This window comes from Asparagus officinalis, chromosome 3 (assembly GCF_001876935.1).
Source record: "Asparagus officinalis chromosome 3, Aspof.V1, whole genome shotgun sequence".
Lineage (NCBI taxonomy): Eukaryota > Viridiplantae > Streptophyta > Magnoliopsida > Asparagales > Asparagaceae > Asparagus > Asparagus officinalis.
The window spans coordinates 30,231,492-30,249,494 of NC_033796.1; the positions used below are offsets into that span (position 1 = coordinate 30,231,492).

Genomic DNA, 18,003 nt, shown 5'->3' on the forward strand with positions numbered 1-18,003 from the left:
TTGAAAACTATGTAATATCAAAAATTTCAAGCACATATGTATCTGATTGTTGAGAAATTATAAAAAACAAACAACTCAGTTATTAGACAAAATTCAAACAAACAACTCAGTTAGCAGAGTAAGTACAGGGGAAGAACAGATGGGTATGATCCTCCTCATTAGAAGGGTTGGCAATCAAACAGATGGGTAGTTTCATAACCAACAATCATGAAAATATTAAACTAAACAATTAATGGAATGTATTTTCATGCATCAACAGTATGAACAAAAATATGAGCAAAGAAATTACCAACAAATTAAACTTCAAAACCAACAAAAAAAATATGACCAGAATTTACCTCGGATGAATTTGGATTCATGTTGATAGAGAGATCCAAACGAAACCTGCAGTTAAATCTGGAGCGGTTCCGAGAAGATCAAAGATATCACCAAAAACAACCTAATTGCGAGTAAACCAAACGAAAACATCAATTCAGACAATGAATCGTACTGTGTTACCATAAATAAATTAAAAATAACATCAAACGACTCATCGCTAAGAGAGTAATTAAGAGCTAGGTAATTACAGTAGGAATAGCAGCTGCAACACTTGCAACAACTGCAGCCTTGGCACCAGCAACTACTCCTGCTCAACATAAGATCAAATTATGGGATTTGAATCCTCTCCACTACAAAAAAGTAGTGGAGAGACCACTACTTTTAATCTCAAGCGTTGATTATTTAGTAGGCGGTTATGATACAATCTAAATCTAACACTTACCATACCCCCGTGTATTGCACTCATTCCTAATTTGCACTAAAAGAAAAAATCATAACCATCAACTAGATAATCAATGGCTGTGATTATGTAGTGGTCCCTCCACTATTTTTTTTGTAGTGGAAAGGATCCGAATCCCAAAATATGTACTAATTAGCTTAAGGAATTGTACGTAAGATGGTAATATTAGGAAATTTAGTTAGTTAATTACCATTTAGTTAATTACCATGAGAACAGCGTTTGGCAAGGGCAAGCTTCTGATCAAATTGGGTGACTGAACCCATATCCTTGAGTTTAGTAATGAGAAAAACTAAAAAGAGGATAAATTACAAGCTCGAATCGAAGCTCACCTTCGGATCTTACTCCATGTTACGCGATCGGCGATGAACGATGAGGCGGAGAGAGAGAGAGAGAGAGAGAGAGAGAGAGAGAGGGAGGGAGGGAGAGAGAGAGAGGAGAGAACGATAAGGTGACGAGCAAGGAGACAAGGATCTCTGGAGGCGACGAGGAGAGATCGGGGTCAGCGTCGGCCGAACGTTTCCGTCGCTCTCCTTCGTTTTCACTAGGGCAGCCGAGAGAAAAGGGGAAAGAAAATAGATATAGCGATTTTTCAACAGGAAAGTTTATTTTCTTTTTCCTTTTTATTTTCTTTCAAAACAAACACTAGAAATGCATTTTCTCTCCCACATTACTTTCCTTTCTCTCCCTTTCCGTCAAACCAAACACAGCCTATGTGAGGAGACTGTCAAACTTTTTAATCAGTACTTAGGAGCAGTATACATGATAAATAAGCATTAGAAAACGAACGATTAAATTGTAAGGGTTTCAGACGACATTCAGTCAGGGCCGGTTCTGAGATTTTAGGGGCCCTGTGCGACAAAAACTGAACAAAAGGCATCAAATGAACAACAAAAATCAAACAACAAAAACCCCAAGTAATCCCCAAAAAAGAGACCCAAATCTTACATCTTAATCTGTGATTTTGATTCCGAGTTCGACAGCAGCCAGCGGGGGCAGTGACGCAACAGCGAGCTCGACAGCGGCGGCGGGGCAGCTGACGGCGAGCTCGGAGCTACGATTCGAGCTTAGCGGACGGGCCGGCGACGGTGATTTCCCGAAGTTGAAGCGGCCAGCGAGGCGGCGACGGTGATTCCCGAAGTCTGAGCGGCCAGCTGAGGCGCGCGGTATCGCAGAGAGCTCGAATTCGAGCTTACCGGCGGCGACTGTTGATTCACGAAGTCTGAGCGGCCAGCGGGTGGGTGTGAGGCCGGCGACGGCGAGCTCGGAGCTCCGACAGTCCTGATGGACGCTGACGGTCTGAGGAGAGAGCGCAGAGAGTGAGGGGGCGGCGGCTAGATCTGAATTCATGCTGATTTGTGAAGATTGGTTTCTTTTGAAGGAGGGTTTTGATTGACGCGTTGAGATTAAGGGTTGTGAAATGGACGATCCATGATTGCTCTCGTCTCTCTCTCTCTTCTTCCTCCTATATTATTATAATATATAATATAATATATATATTAATAATATATATATATAAATATATTATATATATATTAAGATATATAAACTTAAAAAAATTGGGGCCCTCGCCCCACAATTTCGGGGGCCTTGTGGCGGCGCACCCGGCTTGACTCACCACAGAGCCGGCCCTGCATTCAGAACCTACAGACACAAAAACGCCAACAATGAACAGATTACTCACTATAGCAGTGTCGACCGCTTCAGCCGATTTTTTTTACTACAAAAAAATAAAAAGCAGTAAATTTTAAAAAGGAAATGAGGACTAAAGAAGTATTAACTGTAATCAAAATCAGAAATAGTAAGAGCAAGTACAGCAATCTCCTAGTAGGGAGCTCTTGTTGGAGTGCTCTCAAGCATGGGGCCCACTTAGGAGCTTCCTACTAGGAGAAATATTCCAACAAACTCCCAATTAAGAGCTTAAATATTATTTAAAAAATCCATTCTTCTACCTCTAACATTTTATAAATATATTTTAAAACAATAAATCTAATAAAAAAATATTTTTAGTGGGCCCCACCTCTTAGGAGCTCCCAAGTGCTTCACAAATTTGTGGAGCTCTTAGGAGCTCAATGGTGGACCCCGCCGCCAACTAAGACTTAGGAGTCTCCTTGAGAGCTTGTTGGAGCATGTTGAGAGCTTTTTCTTGCCACATCACCTTTAGGAGCCTTCTTGAAAGGCTGCTGCACTTGCCCTAATAGCAGGTTTGGAATATGAGGATTAGAAAAACAACACCTTGTGAACAAAGGGAAGGAAATTGGACTGCAACAATGATGTTTAAAAATAATTTAATTGAATTATTAAATTAAAATAGGGGATGTAGCTCAAATGGTAGAGCGCTCGTTTTGCATGCGAGCGGAGTACGGGGTTCGACACCCCGCGTCTCCACCCGTTAAATTTTGTATCAATTTTTCTATTTCTAACAATTTCTTATGTCAGAGTAGAGAAGAATTCTTATTTGTTTTCTTATAATTTTTTTTCTTCTTTATAAATTTCTGGCAGAGCACAGAAGAATTCTCGTATGTTTTCTTATGATATTTTGCTGTTTGAGAACATAATGAAAGATTATAATAACTTTTTTGAGAAAAATATGAAGAAAATCACTTTGTAGATTTACCTTAGGGGCTGTTTGGATTGATTTTTTAGATAGGTAAAAGGGTGGAAAGCTGCCAATAATGTCAGCTTTTTGGCAGTTTTCCCCTAAAATTACATTTTATAGAGGTGATTTTGGAGTAAAGCTGCAAAAAAGCGTCAGCTTTTTGGCAGCTTTCCCCTCATTTACCTATCTAAAAAATCAATCCAAAGAGGCCCTTACTTTATATGTTATGGTTATAAGGGTTAAGGAGTACGGTTCTATTAGAATACCTATAGAAAGAAGTTTAATGATAGGATCCCTACCACATGTTAAATATTTATTAAATAAAGGATTTGAATTAAGCGAGATTGACTACAAACAAATGGTTACAAGGAGAATATGCATCAAAGAATGTTAATCTTCATATCAATGTAGAAAACTAAAAAGTTTAATGATCAATAAATTGTTGGAGTTATAATAAAGATAACTTAAAACTTGATATTGTAGTGGGAAAGTTTAGTCTCACATAGGAAATGGAATAGGAATGAAGGGTCTTTATAAGCTTTCTCTTTCTCTCCTATGCCTAGAAGAAAATAAATGTTATGCTCCACACCACACACGCGTGCGCCGGCCGGGCCGGGCTCGGGGTCGGGTCGGGTGGCGCGCGCACACGAATGCAGCTCCGGATTAATGGGCCTTTAATCTGCTACATTTTAATTTTCTTTTGAACTTTTCTTTTTGCATTAAAAAAAATGTGAGTAATATTTTCAAAATTTGTTAAACGGCTAGCAAAATTAATAGGCAGAAATTAAGGATCGAAATGAATGTAAACGGATAGCATTAAAGCGTGTTTATCATGAAGCAAATTTAAAACGTGATTAATTTTTAAAACGTGTTAAATGAGAGAGAGATTGACAGATCTAAATGATAGAAAAACAGCTAGTATTAATTGGTGAAATTTATGGATTTTAAATGTGAATAATTAAAACGTGTTAATTGTGGGATTTATGAATAACGGTTGTTTTTCCCCTATAAAAGGATCTAAAACCCGAAGAGTTTTACACAGCGAAATACGACAAACTCTTCTTCTCCTTCTCTGCTCTTTCTCTTGAATTTACTTACTGTTACGATTTGCTGGTTCCCTGAAAGTCGAGAAGGATTCGCAAAGCCTTCTTGAAGCTCGTGCCGACGAGAAGGAGGTCGCCTGACCGAGGGTCGTTGTATCTCCGGGAACTTTTGCCGTATAGCCCTGTACGAGATGTGGCAATTAGATTCTTGGGACAGTGCTTGCACGCCTCGACCATCAGGCCGTATTTTTAGTTTTTATTTACTTTCATTTGAATTTCATTTCTGAACTATAACATTTATCTGTTTTTATCTAATTTCTATTAACTGTTTAAAACTTAATTCGTGTTAATCTTTGTCTAAACAACTTATTATTCCTAACAATTCAAGAATCTAATTGAGCTGTTTAGAATAGTATCATGATTAGCATTCTGCTTTTTATGTTAATGTTGTTTGTAATTTTTAAAAACGAAATGTTACACTGCATGATAATTCTGTTGAATGAATGTTTTATATATTTCTGTTGCATTATAATGACAAAATTATTCATTCATCATCAGATTATGGCTACAAGTGAAATTATGTCTGCTAAATCAGAGAAGTTTGATGAGAACAATTTCCGTCTTTGGCAAAACCAAATGAGATTTGGGTTAACAACTCTACATCTAATAACAGCCATAGAACCAGACAACCCATCTTCATCTAGACCAGTTACTAAGCAATCTTCCTCATCTTCCTCCACAGATTCCATTCCTATCCCGAGAACACATCAAGAAATAGAGTATCATTGCCTATACAGAATCTTAGGAGCTTTATCTGATAGGCTATATGATATATATTATACTATCACTAATGCTAAAGTTCTGTGGGAAACTCTAGAGAAAAAATATGGTTTAGATGATATGGGAATTAAAAGATTTAAAGCTTCTGATTTTAACAAATTTAAAATGGTAGATTCTAAACCAATGAATGAGCAAATTCATGAATTTGAACATATAGTTCACCAATTAAAAGTGAATGGATCTATCTTAGATGAAACGTTTTAGATAGTCTGTCTTCTAGACAAACTTCATGAGTCCTGGTCAGCTTTTGCCGAAAACCTTAACCATACCCAAGGAGATCTTACCCTAGAGCAAGTATTGAATTCCATTAGAATTGAAGAGCAGCATAGACTCAGGGAGAAAATTGTGACAAAATCTGAACCCAAAGTAAACAATGTTGAATACAAACCCTTTCCCCAACACAAGAAACGTCCCTTCCACCAAAATCAAAATAAAACATTTAAGAAGAAATCCTTTCATCAAAATAAGAACCCTGTCCACTTTCAAAAGAAGGAAGGAGCTGAACGCCGAGCCTGTTTCGTTTATGGACGAACCAATCACCTTGCTAAGGACTGCTTTTACAAGAAAACAGAACCACCCAAGCCTAGGAAGGGAGGACCTCCACCTAATAAGTCACAAGTAAACATGGTGACTTTCTGTTCAGCTGAGACTGTTTTCAGGTCTGTTCTCTTCACCCCTGAAGTAAACATGACCCTTCAAGCAAATGATTGGTGGATTAACACTGGAGCTAATATTCACGTTTGCTCTAATCAATCTTTGTTTTCCACCTATCAGGTCTCAAGTAGAGGAACTGTGACAATGGGAAATAATAATGTGGCTCCCGTATCTGGAATAAGTCGGATCAACCTAAAGCTAACTTCGGATAAGACTTTGATCCTGCAGGATGTCCATCATGTACCAGATATTAGGAGAAATCTAATTAGCTGATCTTTATTAGTGCAACAAGGCTACAAACTTGTTTTTGAATCAAATAAAGTTGTAATAACTAAGGGATTGAACTTCATTGGTAAAGGTTTTTTATGTGATGGTCTTTTTAAATTGAATGTTAAGAATTCTACTCTTGCATCTCCGATAGCTTTGAATATCAAACCTTCTATCACTTGGCATCAAAGATTATGACATGTGAATTATAATTCAATTAAAAGATTGATGCATCTCAATATAATTCCAAAGCTTAATATAAAAGATAATGAAAAATATGAAATATGTGTAGAAGCTAAACTTCCTAAGAAACCATTTAAAACTAGTGATAGAGATTCTGAGATGTTAGAACTCATCCATAGTGATGTTTGTGATTTAGGAAGAACAACTAGAGGAGGTAACAAATATTTTGTAACTTTTATAGACGATTGCTCTAAATATTGTTACCTCTACTTAATTAAGACCAAAGATGAAGTCATAAACAAATTCAAAATATATAAAGCAGAAGTTGAAAATCAGTTGGATAGGAAAATTAAAATACTAAGATCAGATAGAGGTGGTGAGTACACTTCTAATGAATTAAAACAATTCTGTGAAGAGAATGGAATTATTCATGAAATAACTGCTCCATATACACCCCAATCTAATTGAGTAGCTGAGAGAAAGAATAGAACACTAATGGACATGGTAAACTCAATGTTAATTAATTCTGGTGTGCCAGAAAATTTGTGGGGAGAAGCTCTTATGACTGCCTGTCATATACTAAATAGAATTCCATTCAAGAAATCTGATAAAACCCCTTACACAATTTGAAAGAATAGAAACCCTAATTTGGATCACCTGAAAGTGTGGGGGTGCTTAGCAAAAATTAAAATACTTGAGAATAAGAGAAAGAAGATTGGACCTAAAACTGTAGATGGAATTTTTATTGGCTATGATTCTGATAGTAATGCAAATAGATTTTTAATAATCAACTCTGACATTAATGAGATAGCCAAAACCACCATAATTGAAGCTAGGGATGCACATTACTTTGAAAGTATTTTTCCTTACAAGACCAGAGTAAACAACACAGGCCCTAGCTCTAGTAATTTAGATCCTAGTTCTAACCAAGGTGAAACTAGTTCTAAACAAATTAGACCACTAGAAAGTCCAGAGGAGCCTAGGAGAAGTAAAAGAACTAGAATAGAAAAGGTCCATGAAGATTTCTATGCATTACTTGTAGAATATTCTCCAATTACATTTGAAGATGCAATGAAACCAGTAGATGCTCCATTTTGGAAGGAAGCTATAAATAATGAGATACAATCTATAGTTCAAAATCATACTTGGGAACTAACTGATCTTCCTTCAGGCTGTAAAACTATAAGATGTAAATGGGTATTTAAGAAAAAACTTAGACCAGATGGAACAATAGATAAATATAAGGCCAGATTAGTAGCTAAAGGATATACCCAAAAATCTGGTATTGATTATTTTGATGTCTATTCTCCAGTAGCTAGGATTACTACCATTAGAGTCCTTATAGCTCTAGCATCTATTCAAAAATTAATAATACATCAAATGGATGTTAAAACTGCATTCTTAAATGAAGATTTAGATGAATAAATCTATATGGATCAACCTGAGGGATTTATAGCTTCTGGACAAGAAAAGAAAGTATGCAAACTTACTAGATCACTATATTGTCTCAAACAAGCTCCAAAACAATAGCATATGAAATTTGATGAAATTATACTATCTTATGGATTTGTAATTAATCAAACAGATGAGTGTGTATATCATAAAATAGATAAAAACAACAAAATTGTGATATTATGCTTATATGTTGATGATATTCTTATTTTTGGTTCTGACATACAAATTATAAATGATATCAAACATTTTTTATCACAAAATTTTGACATGAAAGATTTAGGTCAAGCTGATTTAATTCTTAACACCAAAATCTTGAAGAATGAGAATGGATATGTGCTGTCATAATTACATTATATAGAGAAAATTCTCAAGAACTTTTATGATCCAAACTGTAAACCTGTTTCTACTCCATATGATCCTAATGTACATCTAAAGAAAAAATACAGGTTATCCTCAATTACAAAGAGAATATGCACAAATAATTGGATCATTAGGATTCCTAACAAACTACACAAGACCTGACATTGCTTATGCAGTAAATAGACTTAGTAGATATACATCAAATCCTGATAAGAGTCACTGGGATGCTCTAGAAAGAGTTTTGAGATACCTAAAAGGAACTATGAATTATGGTTTACACTATAAAGGTTATCCATCTGTACTAGAAGGTTATTCAGATGCAAATTGGATTAGTGACTCAGTAGATGTAAAATCCACCACAGGATTTGTGTTCCTTTTAGGAGGAGGAGCTGTGTCCTGGAAATCTACTAAACAAACTGTAATGGCTAGAAGTACAATGGAATCAGAAATGATAGCTCTTGATACTACTAGTATAGAAGCTGAATGGTTGAAAGATTTACTAACTGAAATTCCACTAATGCAAAAACCATTACCAGCTATTTCTATTCATTGTGATTACAGGTCAGCGATTGACAAATGCCATCAAGAGAATGCAGATGTGAAAATGAATTGACACTTGAAAGTGCGACACAAATCCTTCAGATATAAGATGAAAAATCATATAATAGCCTTAGATTTTGTAAGATCAGAGAAAAATCTTGCAGATCACTTAACTAAAGGCTTATCTAGGGCAGTGGACCTAGAATCATCGAGGGGGATGGGGTTAAGCCCATAAGAAAAATCACTGCAGTGGCAACCCAACCTCGCAGAGGTTCAATGGGTAGAAACAAACTGAATGAGTGATTAATTGTGAAGAATACTGAATTTATTTGCTCCCATCCCTAGGGTGATCAGTGCTCATAAAAAGCAAGTGAAAGGTTGAGTTAAACTCTTAATGAATCCAAGACCTATGAGGCAGGATGCTTACTTGTTCGCATCCTTATTAGGATTCATCTATATGTGTGTAGTTATGAGGCTGCGGCTATGGGAACAGGGCTGCTCCCTAGTAACACACATGAAAGATACCTGCGCAAGGCCGATAATAGCGCAACCCGTTTAGAATTCTTCAAAACTGTACTATGTGTGCTTTCTGTAGAAATCCGATAAATAAGACTGGTTCAAGTCGTAGTCCACCAAGCTCTCACGGATCTATACAACTGTCACTAAGTGAAGGTTCAAACCGAAATGTACCTCCACCTATTATGTAGTATAAGGGAACCAGCAATCTTATTTATTTGTTTTTAAGTTCTTCTTTTACTGTTATTTCTGAATTATTTTAATTTTTAAGTTATGTGGGGGATTGTTGGAGTTATAATAAAGATAACTTAAAACTTGATATTGTAGTGGGAAAGTTTAGTCCCACATAGAAAATGGAATAGGAATGAAGGGTCTTTATAAGCCTTCTCTTTCTCTCCTATGCCTAGAAGAAAATAAAGGTTATGCTCCACACCACACGCATAAGCCTTCTCTTTCTCTCCTATGCCTAGAAGAAAATAAAGGTTATGCTCCACACCACACGCGCGCGCCGACCGGGCTGGGCTCGGGCTCGGGGTCGGGTCGGGTGGCGCGCGCACACGAATGCAGCTCCGGATTAATGGGCCTTTAATCTGCTACATTTTAATTTTCTTTTAAACTTTTCTTTTTGCATTAAAAAAAACGTGAGTAATATTTTCAAAATTTGTTAAACGGCTAGCAAAATTAATAGGCGGAAATTAAGGATCTAAATGAATGTAAACGGATAGAATTAAAGCGTGTTTATCATGAAGCAAATTTAATACGTGATTAATTTTTAAAAAGTGTTAAATGAGAGAGATTGACAGATCTAAATGATAGAAAAACAGCTGGTATTAATTGGCGAAATTTATGGATTTTAAATGTGAATAATTAAAACGTGTTAATTGTGGGATTTATGAATAACGGTTGTTTTTCCCCTATAAAAGGATCTAAAACCCGAAGAGTTTTACGCAGCGAAATACAACAAACTCTTCTTCTCCTTCTCTGTTCTTCCTCTTGAATTTACTTACTGTTACGATTTGCTGGTTCCCTGAAAGTCGAGAAGGATTGACAAAGCCTTCTTGAAGCTCGTGCCGACGAGAAGGAGGTCGCCTAACTGAGGGTCGTTGTATCTCCGGGAACTTTTGCCGTGTAGCCCTGTACGAGAGAGGGCAATTAGATTCTTAGGACAGTGTTTGCACGCCTCGACCATCAGGCCGTATTTTTAACTTTTATTTACTTTCATTTGAATTTCATTTCCGAGCTATAACAGTTATCTGTTTTTATCTAATTTCTATTAACTGTTTAAAACTTAATTCGTGTTAATCTTTGTCTAAACAGGTTATTATTCCTAACATAAATCACATTCCTTTGGTGTGTAATTAATAACATCATGGAAATGATTCGCTATTTTCAACAGTATTAAATCGATCTCTCTCTGATACATATTTAACACCATGTACATGGTACGCTATTTCCAATGGTATCTAAATTATGTTTCCAAAAGGGAAAAAGGAGGAAATTACTTCTCAATTCCGGATCTGTTATGCGTACTCGATGCGGTCTAACCCGAGGATCCAGATCCTCTTCTAATAAAAAGCTCCTAATATCTCCTAACAAAGAGATCCTACAATTTCATTTTTATTATGGTTTTTTATTTTTCTACCTATCCTTATATGACCCCGTCTAACTCATCACAATTCTTCGTTAGGAAATATTAGGATGATGAGAGGATACCAATTCCTAACCCGAACCATTTGCTCTCTCTACAAAACGTTCTACCCGATAAGCCAATGCATGACCGCCCACGATTTGAACGCCCAGTTAAAAACACCCATTTTAATACCCAATCTCTGAATTGTCGGTCCCATAACATGCAACCCACGTGGGTGCACTAAACACTGTTCGTAAACACTTTCCTAATAGCAAATCTGCTTCCTAAATACTTATTAGACACGCGGCATCAACTTATTCGTTCTAATTATCTGCATATGTTTACAGTTGACCATCAGAGCGTACACAGCAAGTGAATCGGCGTGTGAGTTCCGTCCACGTAGGCGGCACAGGATAATATTTTCTCACTTCTAGGGATCAAACCGTGTCTTAAATATAAATATATATAGGAAAAGGAAAACCCCTTTGTTAGTGAGGTTTTCTATTTTTCTCTCCCCCTCTCAAATTGAGGATGAACAACAAGAAAGAAGAAAGCTCGATACATAGATTGAATTAGGGTGAGGGTTCAGGAATTAGGGTTTTAATAAGATTTGTGCCTGTAGAATGAGAAATGGGGATCTCGTTCAAGATATCGAAGAAGGGGGCTCGTTATCAGCCAAAAGCTGTGCCCTTCTCTGAAGAAGCGGAGGATTTAGAGGAAATTAATGGTTTTGAGAGCTCCAAGGTGCTCAGTGGAGCTGAATCAAAGGTAGAGTCCTTTTTTGCTTTTTTATTTAGAGTTTACTATGTTAATTCCTGTTATGGGATTTGATCTTCTTTGATGCGCGAGTTGTTTGAACGTTTGCGGGTTTGAATTTGGAAATTAGTTGAGAATAAGTGTGATTTTGGTTGTGATTTTGTGGAAAGGGCTATCCTTTTTTTGGTTGTTTTAGTTGAATTTGTAATCTGGGTTTTGATTTTAGTAGCGAGTTGGGGTTTGTTGCTTCCAATTCCTGTGTTGCGGAAAACAGAAGTTCTTTTCTTTTTTTTTTTGCCGACAAGGCCTCTCCTTAAAAAAAAATCAGTCTTGTTCTTCTCTCTTTCTTAATTTGCGGCCTTTTTTTGTTTTTATTGATAAGTTACGTGGATTTTGAAATGAGGAGCTAATTAATTTTCTGAATGAGAGCAAGATCTTATTCTGGGCCAATTTTCCGTTCTTTATGAGGAAGATGAGGGTGATTATCTCAAATCTATAAACTTTTCCCAGTATTTTATTGACTTATTTCTACTCTAGATTTATCCGTATAATGTTTATTTGTTGAACTCATCTGAGCTTATAAGTTTAAAGTTTTATTATATGAGATATATCATTTACTAGCCAATATATTGTGGGTGTTCGCATTCAAAGAGAAAAGGTGTATTTTGGACAGTTTTGTGTACGGCTAATATATTTTCAAAGTTCTAGATTGTTATGTTTCTCGCTATCCTAATTTTCTTTGATTTACACTTTCCCTGCCTCTTCCGGAGAAACCGTATTTTACGGCCTCCACTCTTCATGTCTTTGATTTTCCTCTTTCACATGGTGATATATTGCAAATTATCGAAGTTCTAAAAGATTAGATTACTTTTCTGCGTCAATACTGATAGCTAAATGCAATCTCAATCTCAAATTTATTTGTAATTTGTTATAATGAAGAATATTTACTTTCATTACAGAAGTTTATTGGGTATTTTATTACTCAAACCTTATGAATTGTTTATTATTCAAACCTTATGAATTGTTGATAACTCTTTAACTTTTCAGTTTAACAAAGCCTGTATGCTCGTCCTGTTGTTATTTTCAATTAGTTTACATTCCTTCTTCTGGTAATATAATATAATGCGTGGTTCGCTAGGTCTGATTATGGGTTTATGCTTAGTCGTTGAAGATGGTTAGGAACATAGACAAAGAACCTAAAGTGTGATAAACATTAAATAGGAAATTTTTTCTTATTCTATCGAAACATGTTCAAAATCTGTGCAGAAACTTTGGAGTTTCCTTTAGTCCCCACATTCCTTTTAGGGAGGCATACTCTCTCACCAGTCACCATAGTCCATCTTGTTTCAATGAGATTATTTTCACATACGATTAATAGATATACTAATATGTGGTTCTCATATGAGCATATCTCCTTGAGTGCCATCCAGAATTTTGTCCCCACCGATACATCAATGTGAAATTGACATCCGTTTGTATGCTATTGAGAAACCACATCATAATACTATAGTTATATTATCGTCACTATGCTAATTCACATCCTCAGAGTCAGTAGATTCATTCATAAAATGATGCATTCATTGAGAACCAACAAAGAGGAAGAAAGCTTTAGCCTACAAAAGATAGTTCTGACAATTGACGTTGAGTGCCAAGAGGAATCTTGTTATCCCAGAAATGGTCATCATTTAATTAGATAGACGGAGAGAGATAGCCCAAATATCTTTTAAAAGATGTTCAGAAGATATTTAATAGTTAAAACTTAGAAGTGGATTAGTCATAGTAGGCTAGGTTACTCAGATATGGCATTTTGGGTGCCTTGTCCTTGTTTGACATGTGTCAGACACGGAGTCTCCGTAGATACCCCATTGACACATGTGGTTCTAAGCAAAATCCGATTTTCCCATTACTTATACCATACCATGCCAAAACTAGTTTCTTTGGTAATATTGGGTTCAAAACCAATCGGTTTTTTGAACCCGAAAACTGACACCCATTACTTAAATATTCGAAAAATACCGATTGTATTATCCCATGCGATCAAAACTATACTTTTGTTATTGAACCTTATTCTTAGTTTTATTTAACTTAATTCTTAATCGTTAATCGTCTAAGTTGCATGGAAACGGGCACAGGTACTGGTACGGGCGCGGGTGCGGGTACGGGACACGACAAACTGTAAAACGTAGGGTACGGGGACACGACAACATATATATAATTCTGTACATAAGATAATTTTTTTCTCCTTCATGTGTCATCAGAATTAAAATTCCGATCATATTTTTGAGTTTCTTTTATCATATTGATTATCATGAATTGTAAACTACTCATTTTTTTACTAGACATCTAAACGACCCATTAACTATATAGTTTTAAACTTGGGTATGGACTGAAACAAATCCGACCCGTATCTCATTAGTTTCAAAAGACGGATGTGAAGTGTAAGCTCTACGTCCAGGAAGTCTTTGACAAGTGTTTTAAATTAACACATATATCGTATAATTGAGTACATGTTGTAATAAATGCATGCATGTATTCAAGAAGTGTCCATGAAGTTTGGGTACGGGAAAGTGTCGGGTACGTGTACGACTTTATTATAGAAGTACCCGGGTAACATAGTATAGATAATAGAAAGAAACATACCAATGGTATATGTATTTTAATTCAATATTTGATCTAATGTAAATTTTATACACATACATAGCTGTGTCCCTGTATTCTACATTTTACGAATTTGGTGTCCCGTGTCCGAATCCTTATCCGTGTCCGCACTCGTGTCCATGCTACCTAGATTGTGGGTAGAGGAATTTGATTAGGTCATATCTAGGATCTTGTTCAAATCATTTTTTTGTTTCTTTGTTTCCCTCCTTTTTCTTTCTTTCTCCGTTCTATTCATTTTTGTTTGCTATGTTTTTTCTTTTTCTGCCATCTGATAAAAAAACTAGCTGGTGGTGAACGAAGAGGAGGAAAATGGGGCAGCAGGATATTTAGAGGTGGGGTTGATGGTGGCCGGATTTGAAGAGTGTTGTGCAGTTGCTTGGGTCAGGTCGGGTAGAAGGCTATGGCAGAGGAGGAAGAGAGGGTTTGGGCTTGGATTTGGTTTTTTTTCCTGGGTGTTTGCTTTGGTTGTGGGTTTGGCTTTTGGTGGATGGAGTTTGTTTGGAAATTAAGGTAGGATTCGGGGAGAAACATAACATGCTTTTATACTTCACCACGTAGGGAAAATGATTAAGTTTGTCTTCAAGGAAACTATGTAACAGAGAGGAGTTTTTCCAAGTAAAAAGTAAGTTGATGGATGGAAAAAATCTATATTCTTTTCTTAATCTTAGTTTTTGCTGCGAACGAACAACCTTTCACTGTTTAAGCCAGGCTAGAGAAGAGTCTAGAAGGAAGGTAGAAGTATTTGATTTCATATAGGATCAACTCTATGGCACAAATCAACGACTACAACAAAACATGTTCCTATATAAGGTAATCTGTGCTAGTTAGCGAATGTCAGTTATATAGATTTTATGGTTATTGCAATGTTGAAAATAACGAAAATGGGTTACGTAATGCTTAGTCTCCTGTTAAGGGTTAATGAAAAAAGGCAAAAAAACGCAATGTATAACGTAGGTTATATCATTTATTAATTATTTAGATATTTTATAAATACTGGCAATTCATAATAACTTTCATATTCAGAATCATCAAACTTTTTAAACATAACATCACAATTATCAAATATAATAATGTGGTATCACAATTTCTTATAAAAAATTAGTCATATATGACTAACAACCATTCCAAAAAGCATCATCAAATGGTCAAATATGTTAACATTGTCAAGTTTAAAGCAATAAATACAAGTCTCAACACTTCCAACTATCGAGCTCTTAACTTCACAAATATATTCTAATTCACGATCAAGTTCACTACATCAACCAAACTAAACAGGATTATGTAACAACAGTAATTTTGCATATACAGAGCTTGCATGCAAACTTAATTTCACAAACTCTAGTATTAACTTAAAACTGAAAACTAAAACCTAATCAAAATCAAATAATAACTAAAAGTAATTATCTAACCAACACAATTAACCCACTAATTAATCTTGGTAGTATAATTCTGTAACAGATCTTTAAAAATTAAGTTGAAAGGTAAAGTAATGGAACAACAAGTTTGATATGATTTATGGTAAATTAGCAATATAAAAGATTAGAATTTGAAAGGTAATTTTAGAATCACTATTTATTTCAAGGATATAAACTGAGATGCTCGATACGTAACTGAAAAAATAAAAAATTTACTTCATTGGAGTTACAGAAGCTGTCCTTGGCCAGAGGAGTCTCAGAGGAGAAAAGAGGTAGGGTTTGAATTGGAGGAGGCGAAGAGATCGCATATTTGCAAGAAGAGAATAAGGTAATGGGACTAAAAGGGGTGGAGCTTAAGTGATTTGGACGGTAGAGATGCATCAACGTGTCCTAATTGGAGATGCAATTTAACCTTAAAAAACTCATGTTAATTGGTTATGTAATGTAACGCACATTTAACGCAATATAACGTGTTTTTTGGATTAAATAGTTTCAAGGTTAAATGTGTGTGTTACCTAACAAGAGAGCACCGTTAAGTTACAAAATGTGATATATCGGGTTATATAACGTTTTTTTTAAAACACTGGTTTATTGTCAAGTTTGCATCATAACTAGTGCCTTTACATGATCTCCTGTGTGCCACTATCTATGTTAAGTTCTCTTCCCCAACATTTCACCTTTATGAGCTCTGACGTTTCTATGAAAAATTTCTAAAGTAATTTTGATCTTTTTCGGACGAGTAATGTTAACTAGATAACAAAGCAAAAGCTACTTTTGAGTGTGGGGTGTTTGACGACTTATCAATTTTCTTAGCAATTTAAGACAAAAGACCTTACACTTTTTTTCTTGTAGTTCAAAGGTAGTCGGAATTTGTAGTCTAGTTAGTATTCTTTTTGGATTCTGACTTTGGACAATACATATACATAGGTTCATAGTGCTGAAGCAGCAAAAGAGGTGACTTCTTCCACTTTCTCTGGAGGACTTGAATTACCGGGTAAGTGGAGCGCATATTTCGTTAATGTCCTTCTAAATACATTTTGTGCAAAAGGAAAAAAATCCTGAAGATATTTATTTATTTATGTATTTACTGTTTTACAGGGTTGGATGAATATGATGTTTCCTTCACGCTGAACCTTTTTGAGAAGGGTTACACTATTAGAAGTCCTACTGAGGTCTGTTCGGAGCAGAAAAGGCAAAACTTTGCGTTGTTAATATTTGTTTTATATATGTAGCGGTGACAACTCTAAGACAACTGAGTACTCATTCCAGAAAGTTAACAAGTTTAGATCTGGGCTAATTAGGCTAGATTATAATCCAAACATGTTGAATGCCCTGTTTATTAGACTTGACCATGTCAACCTGATTATGACCCAAATATTAGTAAATATACTAATATCCTGACTTCAACGAAGAGGAACAGGCTCATCATGCATAAAACTTTACTAGGTATAGTCCATGTTAATCCTATATCCATGTGAGTTATGTATTTATGGAACATTTATTTCTTCTTTTCGTACCTGGTTGAAGCTTGAGCATTGTGGGTTGGGTTTGGGCCAAAGCTTGTCTTCCATAAAATAGAGATATGGTCAATGTCAGGCACAGTTGGTTGACCCAAATCTGATAATAATAATAATTATTTTTTCAAAGCTTATCTGATCGGAAAATGAGCTGATCATACTTGTTTGCCAATTTCCACCCATACTCATGATATAAAATTTGCGCTTTTACCATTATTTTTATTGTGGATGGTATGTCGGGAATATTTTTGTGGATTCTGTTTCTGAAGTAAACAAGTTGCTTTCAGGCAGAAAATTCTCAGCTGCTACAAGATGGCAAGTCGCTGCATCCATATGATAGGGCATCAGAAACCATGTTTTCCGTAAGTATCATGAACTAAACCTGTATATTAATATTTCATGGACTCATTTCTAAGTGTTCACTCTCTTCTATTCTCCTTCTGCTATATGGTCTTTTTAAATTATTATTCAATAAGAATGTTGTAGGGGTTATGAATTCTAGGTTTCGATTGGTCATGATCTTTTTCCCTTTTCTTCTATTTCTTTGGTTGTCAATAATAAGAAACTTCTGAAATCGTAGATACTTGCTGACTGGTTACGGTTCATTCCAATATGGAAAATCTAGTTAGCTCAATAGGGAAGATCTTGTGCTACTAAGTAATGACATGTTTCTCGTCCATATTTATTTATTTTTTCGGTATTCATGGAAATGAGATATGTGCATGGGAGTTATTATTCCACTTTACATGATTGAATTGAGTATTTTGTAATATTTCTATAGTTTTTTGAATGGAG

At 35.7% G+C, this 18,003-nt stretch overlaps 1 protein-coding gene across 1 annotated transcript in view; it reads left to right on the plus strand.

The window, feature by feature from the left end:
* Nucleotides 11,338-18,003, plus strand: part of LOC109833619 — an 18,499-nt gene continuing 11,833 nt past the window's right edge. Inside the window, 4 exon segments of the mRNA XM_020401361.1 lie at nt 11,338-11,630; nt 16,619-16,685; nt 16,790-16,863; nt 17,496-17,570. Coding sequence (XP_020256950.1) covers nt 11,493-11,630; nt 16,619-16,685; nt 16,790-16,863; nt 17,496-17,570 — 354 coding nt within the window. The 5' untranslated portion in view covers nt 11,338-11,492.